The sequence below is a fragment of the Typopeltis vanoorti genome, chromosome 4, assembly GCF_054136105.1.
Source record: "Typopeltis vanoorti isolate ZY-2024b chromosome 4, IOZ_Tvanoo_1.0, whole genome shotgun sequence".
Taxonomy (NCBI): domain Eukaryota; kingdom Metazoa; phylum Arthropoda; class Arachnida; order Uropygi; family Thelyphonidae; genus Typopeltis; species Typopeltis vanoorti.
The window spans coordinates 43,761,722-43,788,291 of record NC_143552.1 but is presented as its reverse complement, the minus strand read 5'-3'; the positions used below and the strand labels follow the sequence as shown (position 1 = coordinate 43,788,291).

General features: G+C 36.6%; 1 protein-coding gene across 1 annotated transcript in view; it reads right to left on the bottom strand.

Moving 5' to 3' along the window:
• Positions 1-26,570, bottom strand: part of LOC150107266 (endoplasmic reticulum-Golgi intermediate compartment protein 1-like) — a 152,423-nt gene that overhangs the window by 82,167 nt on the left and 43,686 nt on the right. The window contains exon 3 of the mRNA XM_090391118.1: positions 25,347-25,435. Within this exon, the coding sequence (XP_090247244.1) occupies positions 25,347-25,435 (89 nt within the window). The remainder of the gene's footprint in view (positions 1-25,346; positions 25,436-26,570) is intronic.

The window sequence follows — 26,570 nt, the reverse complement described above, 5'->3', positions numbered from 1 at the left end:
AATTAATAAGTTAATTTTATGCAGTTATGATTTAACACTGCATCTTTACGTTTGTTTACATTTATCTTGACTGCAAATAGCCATGTACAGTCTGTTAAGTGTTTGTGTGCATAAGTTTTGATAAATATTAATTTTATATAAGTAGACTTGTGTATACTTTGGTAGTAAATAATAAAATAGACCATCTACATATATTTTATGCATTCATGACATACCTAACTTTTTCTTAATTTTTTTTGATATTTCTGAGCTATGCGATTCTTCAGATTGTTGCAAATCTCCAAAACTTTTTCCAGTATATTTATTGATAAAAAAACTGCATATAAGTGGATCCGCACAGTTCAAACCTGCATTCTTTAAGGGTCAATTGTATATGGAAAACTACATGATTGTCTCCCAGTAGAGTTTTTGAATATAAACAAATATAACAAGTAAAGCTATTTGTACTCTCAAGCATTTTAAACGAACATGCATATATTAGATATAGTTATATACTTAAGAAGGTTAACGAATGAAGAAAAGAGAATGTATTATAATTCCAATATATTTTACCCAATGTTACATGGACATCATCAGGGAGAGAAGAGAAGAGCAATTAACTACATTCAAATTGCAAATCTCTTAGCATGTGCTTACTAGCCTAGCTTATGGTCTTAGTCACAGCTGAGTTGATAGAAGAATGTACTATTAGAGTTTAAAGCAGCAAATGTTACTAGAGGATATCAAAGCTTCTGTAAAATAACCTAATCAATATTTTTTAAAAAAAATTACCAACAGTTAATTAATATCCAATCATTTCCCACAACTTCAAGACTGTATACAATCAATAGTAGAAAGGAAGGTACCACCTTCATATTGGCTTGGAAGCCGTCCTCTTTTCTACCATACCAAGAACAAATTACACCTCTCCTCATTCCAAGTGTCCATCAAGTGCCCTGTTCATGTCGACTTACTTTGGACAAACTAGCCATCCTGCTAAGATTACAATCAGTAGACTACATTAAATTTTTAAACCTTGACGTCTCGCCATTCCATGCCACTGACACTAAACACAAAGTTCTTTGGAACCAAATGGAAATTTTTCATTCCAGCAGATTTAACTTTGATCTGATATTCCTCGAAACTTGTCAAACCTTATGACATTGTCTGAATCTTAACTGCTCTGATTATATCGAAAAAGTGATCACCATTAACTGTTCATAATTTTTTTTAATATTCATTAGGTTATTTAATTTTTAGTTTCAGTTTGCACATAACTATGTGATCCATACTTTGTGACTTGCATTTTCAATGTAGTTAACTTGGTGCGTGTAAAAGTAACAGTAAAGTTGGCGCCTGTGAATAAGCTACTCTAAACTTGTGCTCCCACATTTTATTGTTATTGTAAATGTTTTCATTCAATGTTACCAATAAAAAGAAAGTTGTGCAATTTCTGTTGCAACTGGCTAGATGCTTCCTGTGCAAAAATAGACGAATCAGTACACAAGCTATTTATCGTCCTCAAACAGCCCCTTTTCTGTTTGCTGTGCCTCCCTTCCGTAAAACAGCTTCTGAACTTAAGTTAACGAATCGAAAACCTTGAACAACACCTTAATACTATGATTGAAATCTTCTCTTCCAAAATTCTAATGATGGAAGTTAAGCTCGAGCTACTCGATGATCAGTGCCACAATGCAAGTGCACCCTTGCCAGCTAATGAACTCCGTGACTTAATCACATCAATGGTACACGACTCGATCGGGGCCGAAAACAAGAGATTCAATGTCATTATTTTGAAATTTCTGATGGAAAATAATAAATCACTAAAAGAAGACATCAGCAAATTAGCAGGAGGATGCAACTTGATTTCAGAAATATCGTCAGGTGCTATCGTTTCGGACGACCCACAAACAAAAGGATGGAACAAACTTTCCATGTCTCATGAAAGTGGCTTGTGACACACCGACAAGCAGATCCAAATTAATAACAGCAACAAATAACAAGTTCAACGACACTTGCCAATCGTGCATATGTCCTTGACCTGACTTAACATTCATCCAAAGAGAACAAGGATAATCTTCAAAGACAACTTGAAGAAAAACACCAAAATGGAGACAACAGTTCGATCATCTAGTATCTACCACGGAGACCAGTATGCAGGCACTGCATAGGAAACATGCAAGACCCTTGCTGTCAAATATATGCTCCACAGAACCTTGCACATCGACTTCACTAACATATGTGGCCTCAACTACAACCTTAATAGTGTCCACTACCATCTTCAGTCTACCAACCCTCACCAACTCTTTTCAGCAGAAACTCAAATCTTACCCCCCCCCAGGACTATACATCTCAACATTTCAAACTACACTCTTTAACTCCTTTCGACCCAAGGGTGGCATCTGTGCATATGTCTGCTCTGACATATCTTGTCAAAGAGCACCCAACCTAAAATCACCCAACTTTGACCTTCTTTGGTTGAAAATATCTCTTCCCCACTCAGTTAAATTCGTTTGCTGTCTCTATCGTTTCCCTAATACCATCAACCACTCTCAGCTGTTTAATTTCCTTACCTTAAAAATTGATTTTCTTCAGTTCTACTTTCCTAACAGTGAAATCATCTTCCTAGGAGATTTAAATGTTCATAACACCAACTGGCTTTCCTCATCCAGTTGTACAGATCTTGCAGGTAGAAATGCTGAAACATTTGCATCACTAATGACCTTACACAAATTGTTCACATGCCAACCAGAATACCAGATAACCCAAAATGCTCCCCAAACACCCTAGATTTCCTCCTCATCAATGACCTTTCCAAATACATATTCAGTGTAGTGATCCTCCACCCCTGGGTAATTCCGACCACAATCTAGTGCTCATCTCCCCCCCCCCCATGTAACAATGCATACACAGTCACTCCCATACAAGAGTAGTCTGACATCATAAAAGTGCCAAGTGGAACAGCCTCCGTGACTTCTATGCATTATTCTCATAGTTGGGCTATTGTTTCTGGTCTTCAATCCAAACATATCACCAAAGTAATCCTTACTGACATGGAAACATACATTCCCCATACTACTCTGAACTGACATCTTCTAACTAAACCCTGGTTCTCCAAAACATGAAGCAAGGCTGTACAAATGAAAAATTAAGCATACCACAACTGGCTTACATCAAGAACTCCATCTTCCATTAGTGCTTATACTCAAGCCTGAAAGAGACGCAAAAAAACTATCACCACTTCTAAAACAGAGTTTGAAAGAGCATAAAGCAGGAAATTTGCAGTCTGCTCAAAAGGCAACAAAGCCGTTTGGTCTCTTGCCAAAGCAATTGGTCATAACTTTCGTCCAACACTATTCCCACCCCTATCATACCCAGATGACTCTACTGCTTCATCACCCACAAAAAAAGCCAATCAGGAGAAGACTGGCTTTTTCTGTGGGTGATGCCTTTGCCAATATACAATGTCCCCTGGATCCTTTTGCTAGAAAGAGATAAAAAAAAATCATATGTTAGACACAAAAAAAGTCTCCTGGCCTTGATGGCATTCCTCCAATTGTCCTGAAGGTTTGTGCACCAGAACTGATTCCTATCCTATGCTGCCTGTATATATACTCTGTCTCTCTCTCCTACTCCACAGGTATTATTATTATTATTACATGACACTTCCAAGGAGTACAAAGACTCATCCAGGAAGGGAATCTACACTACAACTCTCTGTCTCCACCACTTAATCCACCAACTACAGTGGACCGCATCATCTACACACCAATGCCATCTACTGCCACCACTAGTATCTTCACAGACAATCACAAACATCCATGCCCATGGCAGGATTTGAACTCGCAGCCTTTTGGCTGGAGAGCAGATACGCTAGCCACTCGGCCAACCAGTATCTATCCCACAGCCTGGAAACTGGTTGTGGAATAGATACCCATTCCTAAGAAGGGCGACAAATCACTGCCATCTAACTACCATCCTATCTCATTCACCTCAGTCCTATCTAAAGTAATGGAGAAAACTATCAATTCCCAACTCTTACACTACACTTGAAGACACCCAGGTAATAAACAACCACCAGTATGAATTCTGTCACTGCCGATCATCAGGAGATCATGTTGGAGGCTTAATGGATTGTATACAGCACTCAGAAAGGATTAAAACAGAATTTAATACTTCCTATATTTCGTCTCAGTCACTGAGACATTCAGGGATTACAAAAAACTTAATGTAACATATACACAAATAACAAACAATACTAAGCCCAACCATGTGGGTGACACTAAAGTCTTATCTAGGTGGAGCACCCTCTAAGGGCGGTTGTAGGTGGCCTGGAATATAAGGTGGGATCTCTGATGATAAGTGTTTCCCAAATCTTAGGAAGCTTAATGCAACTGTATTTATTAAGATTTGGTTGATTTCTGGGAGCTGCTGCTGATTCCAAATATAGTCTCTCTTTTTTGAATTTGCTGTGGTGGAGTATGGTGGTTTCTTTCCATGAGATCCTGTGGGTTGTATCCAAGACATGGTCAACCAGGCCTGACTGACCATAGTCGTGGTTGCAGATGTATGACTTATGTTCCTCCAGGCGGATGGTTGCTGATCTGCCTTTCTGTCCAAAGTACACCAGCTTACAGGAACAGGGTACTTTATAAACTCCAGGCACTGAGAGAGGAGGGAGCTGATCTTTTGTAGAATGGATAAGGGTAGCAAGTTTGCAGTAGGACTTAAATGCTGTGTGTAGGTTATATTTAAAATCTTGGCTATTTTTTCAGATGTGCCACGGATGTAGAGTATGGTGATGGCATTTCTAAACTCTTTCTGAAGAGAAGGCAGGGGAATGGGGGAGGAACTGATTTTTTTTTAATACTGTGATCACTAACCATTGGAGAGGAAAGTGTTATGTATCAAGCTCAGTTGTAAGGGCAGTTCCACTGGAACAAAGATTGTGGGCTCTCTTGGTTAGAGTTTTAATATTGCCATATTGTTGAGCGGTGTGGTGGTGGGAGAGTTTGTGAATGTATCTACCTGTGTGCGTGGGTTTTTCTATATACAGCAAAGGAAAGTGTACCGTAGGAAGCCATGTAAGTAAGGTGTCTACGAAGGGTAAACAACTGTTCTTTCCCTTTTCCATCATAAACTGGATTCTAGGATGTAGGCTGTTGAGGAAGGAGTCTAATGTGTCTGGGCCATGAGGCCAAATAGAGAACACATCATCTACATATCTTAGCCAGATAGAAGGTTTGAGAGGGGCTGAGTCGATGGCTTGTTTTTCAAAATCTTCCATATAAAAATTAGCAAGAGGGGGTGAGAGGGGGAACCCATGGCTGTTCCCTCTATCTGCTTGTCGGCTACAGCGACAAGTGTCAGTGACTGAGACGAAATATAGGAAGTATTAAATTCTGTTTTAATCCTTTCTGAGTGCTGTATACAATCCATTAAGCCTCCAACATGATGTCCTCACAGCACTTAAGCCTCTACACACGGATCAACAGGAGATCTACTCACATATATCATCCATCTCTGGACAAATGCCATGGGGAAGTTTGGCAAATCTCAAGTGGTTGCACTTGATATCTCTAAAGCTTTTAACTGGATCTGGCACAAAGGCTTATTAAGCAAAATCTGTTCATTTGGTCTGTCTCAGGACTTCTGCAGTTGGATTACCATCTTTCTGTCTGGATGCACCCTATGTGTAATGGAGATGGTTCTTTATCCTCGCACCATTCAGCTAATGCTGAAGGGTTCCATAAGATTCTGTTCTCTCACCAACCCTCTTCCTTCTAAATATCAATGACCTACTTCAGCTGACCTCCAACCCAATACACAGTTTTGCAGATGAGAGCACATTGCACTTCTTCCTTTCATTTGATAATCCTTACTCTACACAACTCACCTCAATCAACAGAACATCAACCACCACTGCCCTCAATTCTGATCTCAAAGCCATCATCCAATGGGGCTCGGATAACTTCGTCAATTTCAATGCTAGTTTTACTAGCATTGAAATTAAAATTATCTTATTCTCACAAAAAAAAAAAAAAAAAAAAAAAAAAAGGAACCAATTTCTCCCAGGATTATTTTTGATAACATTCAAATTTTCAAACAAGTTGAGATCTCTCTTCTTGGAATTGCCTTGACATCAAGCCTCTGTTGTTTGTTTATGCCTGGAGGCATAAACACATCACAACCATTGCCTCCTCAGCTTCTAAAAAAAATAGGATTTCTCCTTCGCTCAAGACCTTACTTCACCTCTGAACAGCTGTTAACCTTATACAAATCACAAATCCGCCTAGCTATCAAACACTGCTCTCACATTTGGAGTGGGGCTCCTACCTAATAACTCCCTCAAAATGCTTGACTCAATACAAAGGAAACCAATTAGATTAATGACCCATCTCTTACCAACTCACCCCTCCCACTTTTGCACAGACATTTGGTTTTTGCAATTTGTGTATTCTATAAATATTTCCATGGCAAATGTTCGACTGAAATAGCATCAATAATTCCCCCCACACACACAGTACTAAGCCCATTGCAGCTGACGCCTAACATCCCTTCACAGTACACCTTGAAACCCACAAAACAAATTTCTTTTCTTCCTCCTTCATCCCTGCTACTGCTGTATTGTGGAACAGTCATATCCCTGATTTGTTTCCCAAGGAATACAATATACAGGCTTTTAAATCAAATGTAAACAAGTTTCTCCTTTCCCAACCCACTACCCATATATGGTACTAATGTACTACAGATTGATCAACCAACCTCTTGTGTATGAGCTCAAAAAAATTTAATTTAATTTAATTAAAAAAAAACTGATCACTTTTCTTCTCATTCTGATGATGTCCATATAACAATTATAAATAAGAAGTTTTAATAAATCATATTTTCCTAAACATGTTAACCATATAAGCATAAAACAATATATATCATTTGTATTATACTTCTGACAGGGGTTGAATGCTGCAACATAAGACAGCATTTTGCAAGTAATGTCTGGCACAGAATTTATTATTTAGTAACTGAGAAAAAATGAAGTTATTGACTTTCACTTCTATAATGAATTGCTATCAGTAGATAAATATAATCAATAGATTACCAGACAACATAGGTAAGATCAAGGTACAAGCCTATATTATTATCACTGGTAATGACCTCTAGTCAAAAATGAGACAAATCAATAAACAAAACTTGTGAGAGTCAACTACAGTATACATAAAACTGGTTCTAAAGATCTCCTGCACTGAATGTCTTTTTTCCATTTAAAAAAACTTTAAAAAAAGTCCTGAACAAAGCATCATAAATACAACGCTATGCTATAATAATAACAATATTATTATTATTTAAAAAATTGCTACAGCAAACTATACACTATACCAAAATCTTCATTGTGGTCCTTATAAGTCTCCTATAGCAAGAGTCAGCTGTACATAAAACTAGTTGATTCAAAGATGTCTTGCATTAAAAATCTTTTTTTCCATTTGTTCTCTCTCTCTCTCTCACAAAACATTATGGTCTTAAGTACATAATTTTCTAGATCTGCATGAAGGATTTCATTTTTTTTAGTTGACACTAACCAACACAAAACTTAATATTGAATCTGAAATATTTAGTACAGTGATTTACTTTATGTAGATGACATTATATAGCTAAATGAATTCATTATGGGTCTTCAGAATTCTTTTACTAAATTGAAAAAGTGCTGTAAAAAATTTGACAATAGAATAAACAAAACTGGTATAGTGGGGAGTAATTTGAATAAATTTATATAAATTAAGAGAACATAACCAAAATACTAAACTATATGGTGATGTCAAAACAAACATTAACTTACGGAGCTGAGAATGGATTGGAAGTAAAACAATTGATCAGAAACTAGAGACTACAGGTAATGAGAGGTTTCAGAAAAATTGGGTGAGTGAATAAAAGGCACCAATGGAAGAATCGTATAAAGAATGAAAATAATAGGAACTTGACAATGTTAGGAATGAAGAATGAAGAGATGAGCTAATCTAAGCTAATTTACGAGTTAAACAAAATGGCTGTTTGATGCCAGAATGCCATGAAAAAAAACAAAGTGCCTTAACTAAGCCTTAATATTAGTGGATTAATGCAGTTAGAAGTGCCTTAAAAAGAGTGAGATCTCACAATATTGGAGTCCTGATAAATAACAGACTAATCAAGTGGATAACTACTGATGGAAATTATTAATAATTAAAGATATCAAGAAATTATATACTTGGTTTAATCCTTTATCCAAGTGTCACATCTTTCCTGATCCTGATTATATTTCAGGTTCAAACTTTGTTTGCTTACACTTCGATCAAGGATTAAACCAAGTATATAATTTCTTGGTATCTTTAATTTGTAGTAAAACCAAGTGGAAAAACTCCCAACAACTATCGCTAATCCAGAGTATTTTAATAGTAAGGTGTGACACCTTTTGGCTACTCATATATGAAAATATGTCTTCAGCATTACTTCAACCTTTGTATCACCTCTGGTTCTGGCTCCCACTGATTACTTCAACCTTTGTATCACCTCTGGTTCTGGCTCCCACTGATGAGACCTCAATAAAGATTGAAACCAGTCATGGTAGTGACCCTTCCCATAATGCATAGCATTATACATACCAGAAAGGATATATGCTTTGCAATATGGGATACTAAACCAAGTAATGTGAAGTCATTAGCTTCTATATACGAGCTGCTCTAGTCCTGATTATATTTCAGGAGCAAACTTTCTTTGCTTACACTTGGATAAAGGATTAAACCAAGTACATAACAATAATTTCTTGGTATCTTTAATTTGTAGTATAACCAAGTCGAAGACTTCCAACAATTAATAATAATGTTAATCATTTTACAATTGTTTGACTATTTTGTTAGAGGTTTTGTCAAGATCAGAGCTGTTTTTAATTAATTACAGCAGGATAGAAGCACAATAAAAACCAAATTGCAAACGGAAACCGAACTTGTATGAATCCGCATTTTTAAAACACATTGCTTCTTTGAAACTCCAAATCAGAATTGATGTCTGAAGCACAACTCAAGCAGAGTTAAACTAGCATGTTATAGGTATCTTCACATCACATCTGTAATGTTATAATGCTGGATTGTGGATACCAGAAAACCATATATATATATATATATATATATAAAAAAAGATAAGCCAAAATTTGAAACGTTTTTTTTTTGTCTCTGGCTTACCAGCCCGGAACTCTGGGGATTTGGCGCCATAGCTGCAAAAGGGCCAAAGCCCCCCCCCCCCCTAGTATATATGTGTGTGTGTGTGTATCAAAGCTTTATATTGGCCAAATTAAGCTTTTTTTTTCTTTAATAAAAAAATCCCGACTTGGATTACAAATAATGTCATTAAACAAAATCTGATGGAAAAAAAAAAATTAGCTACCAAAAATGGATGTTGGTATAAACCATTCTAACAGCTGCAAAAAAACAATAGACAAAGTATGCTGGTGACAAAGGGATTTGAAAGCAGAAAGTATATTACCCTTCACAGACCCAACCTCTTTCAAACACTTGTTTCTAATCTTTCCTCTACCATTCTGTTTAAGTGACCATATCACTTCAGATTGGTTCTGCCAGCACATTCCTGAATGCTAATTATGTCAAGTTCTTTCCTAATATCCTTGTTTTTAACATGATACTGCCACTGATGCCATCTGTTCAGTCCCCTAACCTTTCTCAGGACTCTATTATATATGGTCTCCAGTCTTTGATCAAGTGTTTCAGAGCCGCATTTATACTTTTGAAGGCCCTAGGTGCAACATCATTATGAGGCCTCAAAAGAACAAGTTTATTTCAGAGGATGCAAGCAGGTATCTATCCGTGTGTGTTGATTTCCTGAAGATTGAGATTTATAAAGAATCAAACATCTTAGTAAGTTTCATGTCTAAAAATGAAAGGGGAACCATTTTCTTCAATCTCAATGGCAAATTTTATGTCTTGGTGGAAGTTGTTTAAATGATTTAGGAAGATGTGAAGATTCTCTACACCATGCTCCCAAATAAGATACCTACACGGATAGATATCTACATGCATCTTCACATCAGTATCCCACACAAAAGTTAGGTATCATTTCCACATTGGCTCACCGTGCTTGCTCAGTATTGTCTGATGAAGAAGAACTAAAAAATGAACTAACATAACTAGAAAGAACTTTCTTAAATAATGGATACTCTTCCAAAAACATTAAGAGACAACTATACCAGAGCCCTCGAAACAATATAGAGATCTCTAACAACCCCAAGCGTTATATTTCTTCACCTTACATCAGCTCGCTCGCTCACTCTCCTGGAAACTAGGAAGAATTTTGAAGAAATTTAATATTAAAATGTGTTTTTCAACTCTTCCAAAATTAAGGTCAGTTCTAAGCCACCCAAAACAGGCCCATAATCATCTTCAGTTCCCCGATGTATATAAAGTAATATGTGATTGTGGGAAGCCACACTATGGCCAGACTGAGAAGTCAATCCTCCTATGGCTAGAGGAACATCAGATAGATATTTCATATAATAGAGTCAGAGCAAGCACACTCTCAAGTCATGTTCTTATTTTCAGCAAACACAAATGATGAAGGCCACCAACACGGAGTAGATTGAGATGCAACATCGAACGTTTATATATGTCACAATGAAGTGGAATGGCACATAGTTGAATCCAAAGAAATTGCCTTAGACTCGTCTCATATCAACAGCAATCTTAGTTATAGTCTACTTGACTCGCATAGTTCTGCCATTAGGTACTGGCGTATGCGTGAGCTCATATGCTCGCATTTGCACAACAATAGAACTACAGAACGGACTATTCAAACTTAACTTCAGTTCACAAGTCTGTTATTATAATAACACAGTGTTTTATGGGTTTTTTATGGTTTTTAATTTGTGTTACTAAGTGTTACTACACCTGAAGAAGTCATTTTTGACGAAACATGTTGTGTGCTCCATTAAATTAACTTATTTATTTTCTCGGTTTCAGTCAGTCAAAAAAAAGATAAATATATATACATATATACAATATATATATATATACACACACAAAGTGGGATACAAAAGAAAGCTGTGGAAAGGGTGCAAAGATGTTATGAAGATTATATTGGAATTACAGAATTCAGATTATGAGGACAGATTGCAAATATCTGGACTACAGACTATGGTTATAGGAGAAAGATGGGTGATGTGACAGAGATCTGTAAACTTATGAATATGTATAGGATATTGTCTGATGAAATTTTTCATTATATGGAACGTGGGAGAGAACAAGGGGGGGGCATCGATGGAAGTTACATTTGTTCACGATTAAGAAAGGGGAAAGGGACAGATTTTTCTCTCACAGAGCAGTGAGTGAATCTAGTGGGAATGAGTTTAAGGGAAGCTATGACAGCTGGTCTGGGTGATGCATAGCCTCCCTCGATGAATCATTGACTTCCTGGAGGTCTCAAATAATCATAATAATAACAACCTTCAGCCTCATTCAGTGAGGTTGAAATTTCCTGTTAGGCTTTATGTAAAATGTGAATCATGCAATTAGTTCCATGTTTTTTATAAGAGGATATGAACAGGCATTTAGATGGTAGTACAACTAGAAAGCATGCAAAATTAGTAAAAAATTCATTTGGAAAAGTTCTTTTTTTAATATAAGGGGGATATGGAAAGGCATTAAAAAATATACATAAAGTAAATTCATTCATTCTGCTTTCTCTAAATGAAAGTTTGAACTTAAAGAAAGGATAAAGTTACCTTTCATATATTTTCTAGTTGCATTTTTTCTAAATGCTTATCTATATTTCCTTATAAAAATATGGAAAAAAATTTCACACTTTCTAGTTGAAAGGTGTATTTGGCAGCATATTTTTCTGATTCTGCATGTTTCCTAATTCCTTTTGTCTAAATGCTTATCTATACTCCATTGCAAAAAAAAAATACAGAACAAATTTCACCTTTTTACAAAAAAAATGTAAAATAATACAAAATTAAATTCAGCTATTTGTAACTGGTCCCTTTCCAATCAAAATCTGGTGGCAAATAACATACACTTGTCATGGTCTGAATAACACAAAAGTTGGACTGATTAAAAAAATGTAGCAATTACAGTGAAAAGCACTATGGAGACTCTCAAGAATGCTTTCAAGCATTCAAACCTAAAAAAAGAAACAAACGTGAAGGCTTTCTATGACTTACAAAGGAAAGGAAGGAGGCCTTCTTACCAAGCTACCATAAGGTGATAGCATGGCAAGAATGCCTATATGCCAAACTTGATCAAATACCTAAGATATATCAAGTGACACTAGTTTCAGAGAACTTTTTCATGGCACATGTCCTAAGGTGAGCAAGGCTGGCCAGAGGAGATTTGTGGACTGAAAGTAGCGGGCTCCATAATGGTGATCATTATTAATTAGTGACCTTCTAGGAAGCGAAGAATGTTGCAGTTCCTTGTGTACATTTCCTTTTCTACAAAGTGAACCTTTTCCTAACCAATCTCAGCTATCCAATGATACTACAATAATGCAATTGGAATGACATCAGAATTTCTCTCCTTCTCTTAAATGGTCTAATTTCTGTTCTCTAGATGAAACTACCTGAAAAAAATTCTTGCTGGAAGGATGGCCTTCAGTCTCCAACTTTATACAAAACCCTGACTACTATTCTAGTTCTGGTTCACTATCAAGTGTGGCAAAGTAGTTCAAGATGAAAATTCAGTATAAGAGCTCAAACCAAATCCAGTTTTACTGCACTGCAGTCCATGTCTTTGTGTGTGTGTGTGTGTGTGTGTGTGTGTGTGTGTGTGTGTGTGTGTGTGTGTGTGTGTGTGTGTGTGTGTGTGTAAAAATTTAAAACAGAGTTTGCAAGTGCCAAATGCAAAAACAAATTTCCTGTTCAAATGACAGTTAAGCTCTGATCCCAAGCTAAAGATACTGGGACAACTTCTGCCCTTCCATGCTTCCACTCCTCACATCCAGAACCATCATAATATTTATTCAAATTAAGTGGATATTGAATCCAACATTATTTCTTAGCCGAATAAGAAACTCAAAGATAGAAAATCAATCTAAGAGTTTCATGCTGAATATAGAAAACTATAAAAGTTTTTCAAGTCCAAGCGTAAGCAAACATGTGGTACATGATGGGCAACTGGTAGTAAAGGTGGAGTAAGATCCGATCACTGTCCTTAGTATTTTCCCATAATATAAAACACAATCCCTAGGAGATGTATAGAGAGAAGGTCATTACCCAGACTAGTTTCGATCTTTTTTGAGGTCTCGTCAGTGAGTAGGTAGACCTAGATGTAAATACTGAGGTTGCACTAATACAAAGATTATTTCTTTACTGTACGAGTCACCAAAAGGTACACTAATAAATTACTGAGATAAAGAACCAATAGGCTTCACTTCGGCAAAGTAAATTTATTCAAATTAATTGGATATTGAATCCAACATTATTTCTTAGCCGAATAAGAAATTCAAAGATAGATAATCTATCTAAGAGTTTCATGCCAAATATAGAAAACTATAAAAGTTCAGCAAGTCCAAGTGTAAGCCACCAGGTGGTACACATGCTGGGGCACTCGCAGTTAAGGTGGAGTAAGCTCCGAGTCAACTCCACCATGGAATCCTTAAGGGTCTCATGCCAGTCCCAAGCCTGGATAAAGGAGGAGGGTTGGTCAGATGAGTGTCGATGCTCTGACCGTAAAGAAAAAAACATGATTGTTATCTGATGCCTATACAATCAACAGCTACAACATGCCGGCTCGGGCATCGCCTGGATAAACAAGGCCCGCGATACCAATCGAGCGATCGACGTTGGATCGAAAAGTGGGATACCGAAAGGAAACTGAAACTAACAGAACTGTTATCAGTAGGAACGTGGAATGTGTGGACATTCTGGATGTCAGGAAAATTAGAACTACTTCTTGAGGAATTGAAGAGATATCGTGGGATATACTAGGATTGGCAGAGATGAGATGGACATCATCTGGAGAGATCAATGGATGCGAAGTAATACGGTCAGGACATGACACCATGCACAAAGCAGGAGTAGGCTTCGTTCTTAGCAAAAAGCTCGAGAGGCACTGTTAGGCTACAAACCAGTTAATGAACGAATCACAGTAGCAAGATTTCAGGCAAAGCCATTCAACATATCAATAGTCCAGATATATGCACCCACATCTGACAGCACAGATGAGGATATTGACTTATTCTACAAAGATCTGACAGAGACAACAGAAACAATACCAAAGCAAGATGTGCTAATTATTGAAGGAGATTGGAATGCCAAGTTGGAATAGATAATGATGGTTGGGAAAGAGTCATGGGAAAATGCGGTTTCGGAGAAAGAAATGAACGACGTGAAAAATTGTTAGAATTTGCTGTGGACCACGAGATGATGATCTGTAACACAAGATTCCAACAAAAGGAGTGTAGAAAATGGATGTGGCGATCAAGTGATGGGAAAACCAAAAACATGATTGATATGATTATCATTAAAAGAAGATGGATAACATCAGTACAGCAATGTCAAACTTTTCAAGGAACGGATATAGACTCAGACCATAGTTTAGTGATTGCAAACATCAAGATGAAATTAAAAAAGAAATATAAACCCCAACATCAGAATAGAAGAGATACAGCATGAATAAGTGAAGCAGAAATATGAAGAAGGTACAGAACAGTGTTAGCAGAGAAACTTAAAAGTGTGGAGAAAGAAAAAAACTCGAATTTAAGAGTGAAGAGTAATGAAGGCGATAGAAGATGCAGTTGAAGAAGCAGTACCAGAAGAGAAGATCAAGAAGAAATGGATTACACAAGAAACACTGAAGTTAGTACAGGAGAAAAGAATGTTGAAGATAAGAAGGGATACATCAGAACAAATAGAAGAGCAATATAGAAGAAAGTGTAATGAGGTGAAAAAAGCAGTCAGAATGGATAAAATGAAATGGTTAGAAACCCAATGCAACAATATAGAACAGTACTATGGAGAGCATAAAACAAGGGAGGTATACAAAATGATCAGAACCATTAATAGAAAGTGGCAACCAAAACAGACCACAATTAAAGATGAAAAAGGCAAAGTATTGATGAATAAAGAAAAAATTGTACAGCGGTGGACAAGATACTGTAGGGAGTTATATGAAGAAAAACTAGATTCAGATAGCGTTGGGAAACTGACTGAAGATCTGAAGCAGATATCACCACCAGGTAATGAGCATGATATGGACATTTTAAGAGGAGAGGTAGAAAAAGCAATAGGACGGCTAAAACACAACAAGAGTCCTGGTAATGATAACATTACTGGAGAAATGATTAAATATGGTGGTGAAAGTATGGTTACAGAAATGCACCAACTATGTAATATGCTATGGAAAGAAGGGAATACATCAGAGGAGTGGGTGAAATCAATATTAGTAACATTATACAAGAAAGGAAATAAGCTAGAATGTAAAAATTATAGAACAATTGCCTTGATAAGTCACCTTGGTAAAGTGATGATGATCATATTGACAGAAAGATTGAGAACACAATTGGAAGCATACCTTGCAGACGAGTAAGCAGGATTTAGGAAGGAAAGAACTACAATTCAACAGATTTTGACAATGAGGTTAATAGCAGAGAAAGCTAGGAGAAAAAACAAAAACATATATACTTGCTTTGTTGATTTTCAGAAAGCATTTGAGTATTGACCAGAAAGTGACATTAGCAGTTCTGGAATCCTATGGAATTGATAAAAAAAACTAAGAGCTATATTAAAAGATGTTTATCAGAATGCAGTTGCAGCAGTTAGAATAGGGGATGATTTGGGGAAATGGTTTAAAACAAGCAGAGGTACTAGACAGGGAGACCCAATATCACCAAGCATTTTCATCGCACATTTAGAAAGAGCAATGGATAAAATGAAAGAAGATGCCAAAGGAATATCTGTACACGGAATGAGAATTAACAATCTGAGATTTGCAGATGACATTGTTATTATTGTAGAAGACGAAAGAGAACTACAAAAAACACTGAAACTGTTAAATAAGGGAAGAGATTTGGATTTGTTATGAACTTTGAAAAAACAAAGACAATGGTGTTTGGCGAGAAGAACATGAAACAAAAGATACAAGTGGGTGGAACTGATATAGAAAACGTAGAACAATTCACATATTTGGGAAGTAAACTGACATATGACTTGGACTGTAAAAAAAGAAATAAAGATCAGGATTGCAAAGGGAAGATCAAATCTGAAGGCCATGGATAACATCTGGAAAAGTAAAGTGATCAGTCTGCAAACAAAACTAAGAATATTGGAAACATGCATCTTCAGCGGTGTACTGTACGGATCTGAAACGTGGGTAATAAATAAGGAATCAAGAAAAAGAATTTTGGCATTTGAAAGAACTTGCTACAGGAAGATTCTAAGAATAGGATGGGTACAGAAAATCACCAATGAAAAGCTCTATCAGAAGATACAACCAAAACAGAATCTAATGCAGAAGATTATAAAATGGAAGCTGCAATTATTTGGACATATCTGTAGAATGAGTGAGGACCGGAAGATAAAGACATTTATGTTTGGTATTTTGGATAGTTTAAACAGAAGAGACAGACCATACAGAGAAAGGATAGATGATATAAAAGACTAGAGTGGAATGGGTGTACAAAAACTGCAACACTGTGCACTGGACAAAGAAAGGTGGAAGAAGATAGTGAAACAGACATCAGACATCAACGGGCAGCGAGCCCATGGTTCGTGATGATGATGATGAAGCTCCGATCACTGTCCTTAGTATTTTTCCATAATGTAAAACATTATAGGAAATCATAATATTCATAATACATCATCTTTATATAATATCATATAATCATCATAATATTATTTAAAGATTAGACTGCCCTCTTAGTATTAGTTTTCTCCACCTTTGTAGACGACTAGGAAAAATCATCTCCCACTTTTCCATGAACTCCCTTGCATGCCTCCTCTGATTTTATGTCAGAAAGACATCAGAAAAATCTTTGGTAATCAAGATACTAATGTCTCCTGATCTAGATGATAGAAAGTCCCTCTAAGTGTGCTTCAGAATTAACATCTATCTTGTGTCCCCCTATTCAAGCTGTCATACTCAACTGGCATCTACTCAATAGTAACAATGTAAGCTTTTATCTGGCCAGTCCTAAAAAAAGAATGATAAAATTCAGCAATCAAAGCTATTTGCACTGCCCTCACCTCAATATCCCCTGAAAGTAATGGAGAAGGTCAATAACAGCCAACTTCACCCTGGACGCTCACCAATTAAATATTGATCACCAACTCCACCACTCCCAGTCACAGAAAATCTCCTTTAGCCAACTTTACTCACCTTTGGGCATATGCAATGGAAACGTTTGTAGAAAATAGCAATCACTTGATATTTCTAAGGTATTTGATCAGCTCTGGTATAAAATTCCTTCATACCAAGCTACCATCGTATTGGTCTACATCCCATTCTTTGTGAATGGATTACCAGTTTCTTCTGATAGTTTACAGTATGTCAGGGTGAATAGCTTTCCTATCAGGATAGTTTCCCTCCTATATAATAGTGACCTTCTCACTAACATGAAACCTATCTGTAGCATTGCTGACAACAGATATCTCTCTTCTTCTGAGAAATTTAGTGCTCAAATGATTCAAGCCTTTGAGATCTTCTATCATCATCATCACCATTTCCTGACATGTACCCTCAAGGGGGTGTACAGGATATGATAGTACTACATGAAAAATTTACATCATTACTAACTTCCTATCCTCCAAATCAGTCTGTTACTTGTCAAGATTCCAACATTATCAGATCTTATATTTCTATCGTCTAAGGCACTTTGTACCGCATCAATCCACCTATATCTTGGTCTTCCTCTGGGTCGTTTTGCTGCCAACCTGGCAGAGAACACTTGTTTTGCTAATCTTTCCTCGCCCATTCTGTTTAAGTGACCATACCACCTGAGATTAGCTCTACAAACGCATTCCTGGATGCTGACAATGTCAAGTTCTTTTCTAATATCCTTGTTTTTAATATGATATTGCCATCTGTTCATACCTCTAATCTTTCTCAGGACTCTCATATCTGCGGTCTCTAGTCTTTGGTCAAGTGTTTTACTTCTGACCCAGCTCTCAGATCCATAAGTTAAAATTGGTTTGAACACAGTCTTGTATACAGCTAATTTAGTGTTCCGACTAATTTCTCTCTCATTCCACATGAACTTATTCAATTGACTTCCTACCATACCAGCTTTGTTAATTCTGTTGTCTATTTCCATATTTAATTTCCCATCTTCACTAAAAATCAAGCCTAAGTAGCTGAAATGTTTTACTTGTTCCACAGGTTCTCCATTCACAGCACAGTTGACATTTTCAATGATTCTGCCTATTTTCATTGTCTTTGTCTTTTTAATGCTGACATACCATATCTATTACAACAGTTATTCAATTTAGTCAGGGAATCTTGCAAACTTGTAGTGGATTTATTTAGAAGTATAACATCGTCCGCATAAAACAAAGAGCTGACATTAACATCTCCAATTCTGATATCATGTTTAATACCACTTTCCTTCATAATGTGATCCATATAAATAATGAAGGGGGTGCTAAAGGGGGTGCTTAAGGGTCAAAGCTGTATAACTGAGAGGAGACCTCCACATAGCCTTTAAAGGAATGCGGAGAACCGACCAGGGCTTCTGACCTAATGTCCAATCCTCACCTTCTCGTGGTGCACCCTGTTGGGTATCTACTTTGATACTGAACGAACGAGGATGGGCTGGCAATTTGGGATTTAGCCGACCAAATTGTATTCTTATTGGTTAAACCAAAATAAAAAATGATGGTACAACATGACAAAATTTCATGCCGGCTGGGGTGTCGCCCGGTTAAACAAGGCCCTCGTTGTTTTCGCCAGGGAACCAGGGCGAACAGCGAAAAGTCAGCTACTGGAACAAATCTGAAAACAAACCCCAACTCAACATCACCAGAGTTAAAGATCGGTACTATCAACGTAAGAAGCCTGAATGGCAAAGAAATGAAGCTAGCTGAGGAATTAGATAAGTACCAGATCGACATAATAGGGGTGACTGAAACAAAAAAGACCAACACTGGTGAGATCTTTCTGAGCAATAAATACAAAATGTTATATTCAGGCAATGACAATCAAGGAAAAGAAGGAGTAGCCATAGTATTCACCACAAAATACGAGGCTAATCTTCTTGAATGGCAGTCAGTCTCAAGTAGAGTAATGTAGGCAAATATCAGAATGGGGAACTCGACAATGAGACTTATTTGTGCCTATGGTCCCACAGAAGGTTCTACTAAGGTAGAAGTGGAGGAATTTTTTGAGGCTTTAGAAAAAGCAACTGACACAATGAAAAAGGAAAAGTTGGTCCTTGTTGGGGATCTAAATAGCAGAGTAGGAAATGATTGTGAGACATACAAAAATATTTTGGGAAAATTTGGAGAAAAGAGCAAAGCTAATAATAACGGCAAATATCTGTTGGATTTCTGCTCAGGACATGGACTGGTTATTACTAACACCATGTTCCAACATAAAAATGTGCACAAATTCACATGGAGAGAAGAGGCTAGGAATAAGAAAAGTCTCATTGACTATGTTATTGTTGATAGTGATGTTTTCTCCCTGGTGCAGGACACCAGAGTGTACAGAGGATTTGAAATTGGAAGTGATCACTATTTAGTCTTGAGCAGGATAAAATTGAATTACATATTGAAAAGAATAACATGTAAGAAAGTTTTAAAGCGAATAAAAGTTGAGCAGCTCTCAGATGTGAACTGTAGACTAAAATACAGAAATATTATTGAAAAGAAAATGAAAGAGTTTGAGAACAGGAATCAAACCTTGGAGATTCAGTGGCAAACTCTGAAGGAAACATTGATTGATTCTGCCAGAGAGGCATGTGGTGAGGTTGTGTGCAAGGATAAAAAAATCAGAACTCCCTGGTGGACACAGGAAGTTAAAGAGGCAGTGAAGGAAAAGAAGAAAGCATATCAAAAGTTCCTGGCAAATAAGTCAGCTTTTACTCTTAGAGAATACAGAGACAAATGTAAGAAAGCTAAACAGTGTGTAAAACTAGCTAAACAAAAGTCATGGGAGGACTTTGGCAAGAATATAGAAAATAAATATCAAGAAGGTGGCAAAATATTCTGGAGGTTGTTGAAGAAGCTTAGGAATGGAGGAAAGAGTGCTGTAAAAGGAATTAGAGATGATAAAGGTGAAATGAAAACAGGAGAAAAAGATATCCTTGAAGTATGGAGTAATTACTTTGAAAAACTGCTAAATGAAACAAGCAGTGATGACAGCACAGTGATAAAAAACACTGACCAGGCATGTAGTCAGGAATACATATCCATACTTGAAGTAGAAAAAGCCATCAAAGGCTTGAAATGTGGAAAGGCAGCAGGAGTAGATGATATTCGACCAGAAATGCTGAAGTATGGTGGTATAAGAGTCTTACAGTGGCTGCACTCCATAGTTCAGAAAGCCTGGACAGAGGGACGAATTCCTGATGATTGGAGTAGAGCTCTCATAGTACCCATATATAAAAAGGGAAATAAAACTGAATGTGAGAATTACAGGAGGTATTTCCCTACTGAGTGTTCCTGGCAAGATCTATACAAGTATACTTGAGAAACGGTTGAGAAGAATTGTGGAAGAAAAGCTTGGTGAAGAACAAGCTGGATTCAGGCCAAATAGAGGCTGTCAGGATCAGATCTTCACTTTACGACAAATAGTCGAAAAAGCATGGGAATATAACAAAGATCTGTATTTAAGTTTTGTCGATTTGGAAAAGGCATATGACAAGGTGCCAAGAGAGAAGCTATTCAATATGCTGCAGTTATATGGTGTCAATGGGGCATTATATCAAGCAATACTTAGTCTTTATTTGAGTTGTGAGTCAGCAGTTAGAATTGAAGGAAGTACAGGAAGATGGTTTAATGTTAAATCTGGTGTGAGACAAGGATGTACATTATCCCCTCTGTTATTCATTATCTATATGGATCACATTATGAAGGAATGTGGTATTAAACCTGATATCAAAATTGGAGATGTTAATGTCAGCTCTTTGCTTTATGCGGATGATGTTATACTTCTAAATAAATCCGCTACAAGTCTGCAAGATTCTCTGACTAAATTGAATAGCTGTTGTAATAGATATGGTATGAAGGTCAGCAATAAAAAGACAAAGACAATGAAAATAGGCAGAATCATTGAAAATGTCAACTGTGTTGTGAATGGAGAACCTGTGGAACAAGTAAAACATTTCAGCTACTTAGGCACGATTTTTACTGAAGATGGTAAACTAAATATAGAAATAGACAACAGAATCAGCAAAGCTGGTATCATGGGAAGTCAATTGAATAAATTCATATGGAATAAGAAAGAAATTAGTCGGAACACTAAATTAGCTGTATACAAGACTGTGTTCAAACCAATTTTAACTTATGGATCTGAGAGCTGGGTCAGAAGTAAAACACTTGACCAAAGACTAGAGACCGCAGATATGAGAGTCCTGAGAAAGATTAGAGGCGTGAACAGATGGCATCAATGGCAATATCATATTAAAAATGAGGATATTAGGAAAGAACTTGACATTGTCAGCATCCAGGAATGCGTTAGCAGAGCTAATCTCAGATGGTATGGTCACTTAAATAGAATGGGAGAGGAAAGATTAGCAAAACAAGTGTTCTCTTCCAGGTTGGCAGGAAAACGACCCAGAGGAAGACCAAGATATAGGTGGATTGATACGGTACAAAGTGCCTTAGACGATAGAAATATAAGATCTGATAATGTTGGAGTCTTGACAAGTAACAGACTGATTTGGAGGAAAATTGTAGATAGGAAGTTAGTAATGATGTAATTTTTTCATGTAGTACTGTCATATCCTGTACACCCCTTGAGGGTACATAGCAGGAATTTGATGATGATGATAAATAATGAATAACAGAGCGGATAATGTACTCACACCAGATTTAACATTAAATCATCTTCCTGTACTTCCTTCAAATCTAACTGCTGACTTACAACTCAAATAAAGACTAACTATCGCTTGAATAATGCCCCATCGACACCATATAACTGTAGCGTATTGAATAGCTTCTCTCTTGGCACCTTGTCATATGCCTTTTCCAGATAGACAAAACCTAAATACAGACCTTTGTTATATTCCCATGCTTTCTCAACTATTTGTCGTAAAGTGAAGATCTTATCCTGACAGCTTCTATTTGGCTTGAATCCAGCTTGTTCTTCACCAAGCTTTTCTTCCACAATTCTTCTCAACTGTTTCTCAAGTATACTTGCATAGATCTTGCCAGGAACACTCAGTAGGGAAATACCTCTGTAATTCTCATATTCAGTTTTATTTCCCTTTTTATATATGGGTACTATTAAAGCTCTACTCCAATCATCAGGAATTCGTTCCTGTGTCCAGGCTTTCTGAACTATGCAGTGCAGCCACTGTAAAACTTTTATACCACCATACTTCAGCATTTCTGGTCGAATATCATCTACCTCCTGCTGCCTTCCACATTTCAAGCCTTTGATGACTTTTTTCTACTTCAAATATGGATATGTATTCCTGACTGTATGCCTGTTGAGTGTTTTTTTATCACTGTGCTATCATTGCTTGTTTCATTTAGCAATTTTTCGAAGTAATTACTCCATACTTCAAGAATATCTTTTCTCCCGTTTTCATGTCACCTTCATCATCTCTAACTCCTTTTACAGTACTCTTTCCTCCATTTCTAAGCTTCTTCAACAACCTCCAGAACATCTTACCACCTTCTTGATATTTATTTTCCATGTTCTTGTCAAAGTCCTCCCATGACTTTTGTTTAGCTAGTTTTACAGTGTTTCGCTTTCTTACATTTGTCTCTGTATTCTCTAAGAGCACAAGCTGACTTATTTGCCAGGAACTTTTGATATGCTTTTTTCTTTTCCTTCACTTCCTCTTTAACTTCCTTTCCTGTGTCCACCATGGAGTTCTGATTTTTCTATCCTTGCAGACAACCTCACCAAATGCCTCTGGCTGACTCGATCAGAGTTTTCTTCAAGGCTTGCCACTGAATCTCCAAAGTTTGGTTCCTGTTCTCAAACTCTTTCATTTTTTCTTCAATAATCTTTGTGTATTTTAGTCTACAGTTCACATCTGAGAGCTGCTCAACTTTTATTCGCTTTAAAACTTTCTTATATGTTATTCTTTTCAATATGAAATTCAATTTTATCCTGCTCAAGACTAAACAGTGATCACTTCCAATTTCAAATCCTCTGTACACTCTAGTGTCCTGAACCAGAGAGAAAACATCATTATCAACAATAACATAGTCAATGAGACTTTTCTTATTCCTTGTCTCTTCTCTCCATGTGAATTTGTGCATTTTTATGTTGAAACATGGTGTTAGTAATAACCAGTCCATGATTAGAAACAAAATAATGGCAAATACCAGGTATTTGCCATTATTATTAGCTTTGCTCTTTTCTCGAAATTTTCCCAAAATATTTTTGTATGTCTGACAATCATTTCCTACTCTGCTATTTAGATCCCCAACAGGGACCAACTTTTCATTTTTCATTCTGTCAGTTGCTTTCTCTAAAGCATAAAAAAATTCCTCCACTTCTGCCTTAGTAGAACCTTCTGTGAGACCATAGGCACAAATAAGTCTCATTGTCCAATTCCCCATTCTGATATTTGCCTACATCACTCTACTTGAGACTGCCTGCCATTCAAGAAGATTAGCCTCATACTTTGTGTTGAATACTATGGGTACTCCTTCTTTTCCTTGATTGTCATTTCCTGAATATAACATTTTGTATTTATTGCTCAGAAAGATCTCACCGGTTTTTGTCTTTTTTTGTTTCAGTCACCCCTATTATGTCTATCTGGTACTTATCCAATTCCTCAGCTAGCTTCATTCAGGCTTCTTATGTTGATAGTACCGATCTTTAACTCTGGTGATGTTGAGTTAGGGTGTGTTTTCAGATTTGTTCCAGTAGCTGACTTTTCGCTGTTCACCCTGGTGAAAACAATGTGGGCCTTGTTTAACCGGGCGATGCCCCAGCCGGCATGAAATTTTGTCATGTTGTACCATCATTTTGTATACTGGTTTAAGCCATAGGAATACAATTTGGTTGGCTAAATCCCAAATTGTCAGACCATCCTCGTTCGTTCAGTATCCAGGTAGATACCCAACAAGGTGAGGATTAGACATTAGGTCAGACGCCCTGGTCAGTTCTCCGCATTCCTTTAAAGGCTACGTGATGATCTCCTCTCAGTTATACAGCTTTGACCCTTAAGCATCTTCTATAACAATGTAATCTACTGATTTCAATGCTTCCAAAACAATCCTATCTTATTTCTTAGAAGAAATATTTTACTTCAATGCTCCTTACTTTTGATATACCAATCTCAAGTCAAGATCAAATTTCTCTTCTTGCACTGACACTCATGTCTAGCCTATCTTATACAAACACATCACATCCATTAGCCTTGTTATCCTTCAAAACACTTAATTGAAATTACTTCTTACCTGCACAACTCTTAACACTTTATAAATCCCAAATCTACCTGAGCTTAGAATACTGTTTTCACATTTGGGATGGTGCACCAAAAACCTCTTTAAAATTACCAGAAGAGAGCTATCTACTTAACAGACGACCACTATCAAAAACTCCACCTAATCACTTTCTCAGACATGCTCTGTTTCTGTATTATTCTTTGGAACAGTTTCTCTGTACTGTTTTCTACAATGAATACAACCTCCAGTTCTTCGAGAAAAACATTAACAGATTCATTGCTTCTCCTAATTACTTGTCCAACATATAAATTTTGTGATATCACAGGTGTTGAATTGCCATTCCAAAAAAAAAAAAAAAAAAAAAAAAAAAAAAAACTTTCCATCTAGATATGGTAATAATTGCCGAATTTGATTTTCAGATTTGTTTTCAGAATAGATGATTGGAGATGAAAATATAAATTAATTAAGGCAAGACATTGCTTTGAATAATAAGGTTTAAGCTGGAATTTTGATAATGCCATTCATCAACCAGGTTGGGGATAACATACCACCTCTCCAACCAACAGGCTATAAATTTGAATCCCACCATGAATAAATGAACGTTTGTGAATGTCTTTAGATAGAAAATTAATTTTGTTATCCTGGATAAGGCCACTGTCCTGCTTACCAGTGGTCTGTAGTAACTTAAAGTTCTATGTTTGGTCTCTAGAATGCATTTTCTGGATTATGTAAAAAACATTTCCAGCATTTTTTTTCATCAAGCTATAATCTAAAAGACAAGAAGAAATAACATGAAGTTAACACAATATATGTGGATCAGTACCTTTACAAGACAATCGAGGAAGTGAGATATTAAGACGTACTGAAATGCGATCGTCATCTGCAGGATTATCTACAAACAGTTCACTTGTCCTAGACAAAGAGAAAACCACAGAAGGAAAGATAAAGTTAACTTTTAATTTTCCATTGTTAAATCATGTAATCTGTTTCCTTATAATTTTAATTATTCTTTTTACTGTTTTCTTATATAAAAAGAATAAAATTTAAAAAACTGCTTCAATTTGTTAAATACAGTAATGTTATCAATTAAGTTTTATATCACGTTCACTTATACTAAAACAGTTTATTATTATTATTATTACAACAAACCACCATGAAGTCAGATTCACTGTTGAAGGTTTCACTTAATAAGCGCCACATATCTATCATACTGAACCTTGAACTCATTCACATTCTCAGCATGCAACACATTATGGCAATGCAGTTAACTCATCCACCACTCTCCATGGGGGGGGGGGGGAAGAAAAGAAAAAAAAAGAAAGAAAGTCATCCTCACTCTATTTCTTTCCCACATCTTTACCTAACTACCACAGATGCCTCTTGTTCTTTGTCCCTCTCACCTTCTGCTCTTTTCTTTTTATAAAGTCCTCTGTATTAATCTAGTAAAATCCTCTCACTAACATCTATATCATATCACTTCTCTCCAAATGAAGTCAGCAATTTTGATTCCCTGAAATACACCCAATCATAACCAACTTATGATATTGCCTTAATCATTCATCTCTGGAACCTCTCTAGTATACTTTCTAATCCCAATAGAAACCAGGTAACCAAATATTAGCACACTGGTCAGACCATCTATATTTGGTCTACCTAATTTTCTATATAATGGCACAACAACTTCCGTATCCCTACTTGTGCCCTCCAGACTACTGTCACGCGTCACTCCCCAAGATCTTGAATCTCATCCACCTCCCAAAGTAATTTTTGCAATATTAAGTTCTCATATAAACATAAGCATATTTGTACTTCCTTTTATCTCCAAAGAACTAAAGTACAAGGGTAGTTCCATAAGTTTCCGGCCTGACTAATTTTTAGAGGTGACAGAAAGAAAACAACTGTGTCACTTTTCAACATAATCTCCCTTTGCTTCAACAGACTTTTCACATCTTTGAATTAACATTTCTATGCCCTTGAAAAAACAGTCTGTACTTTAGTCTGCAAAATGGCCTAAAACTGCAAATTTTCTTCCTCGAAGGTCATTCTT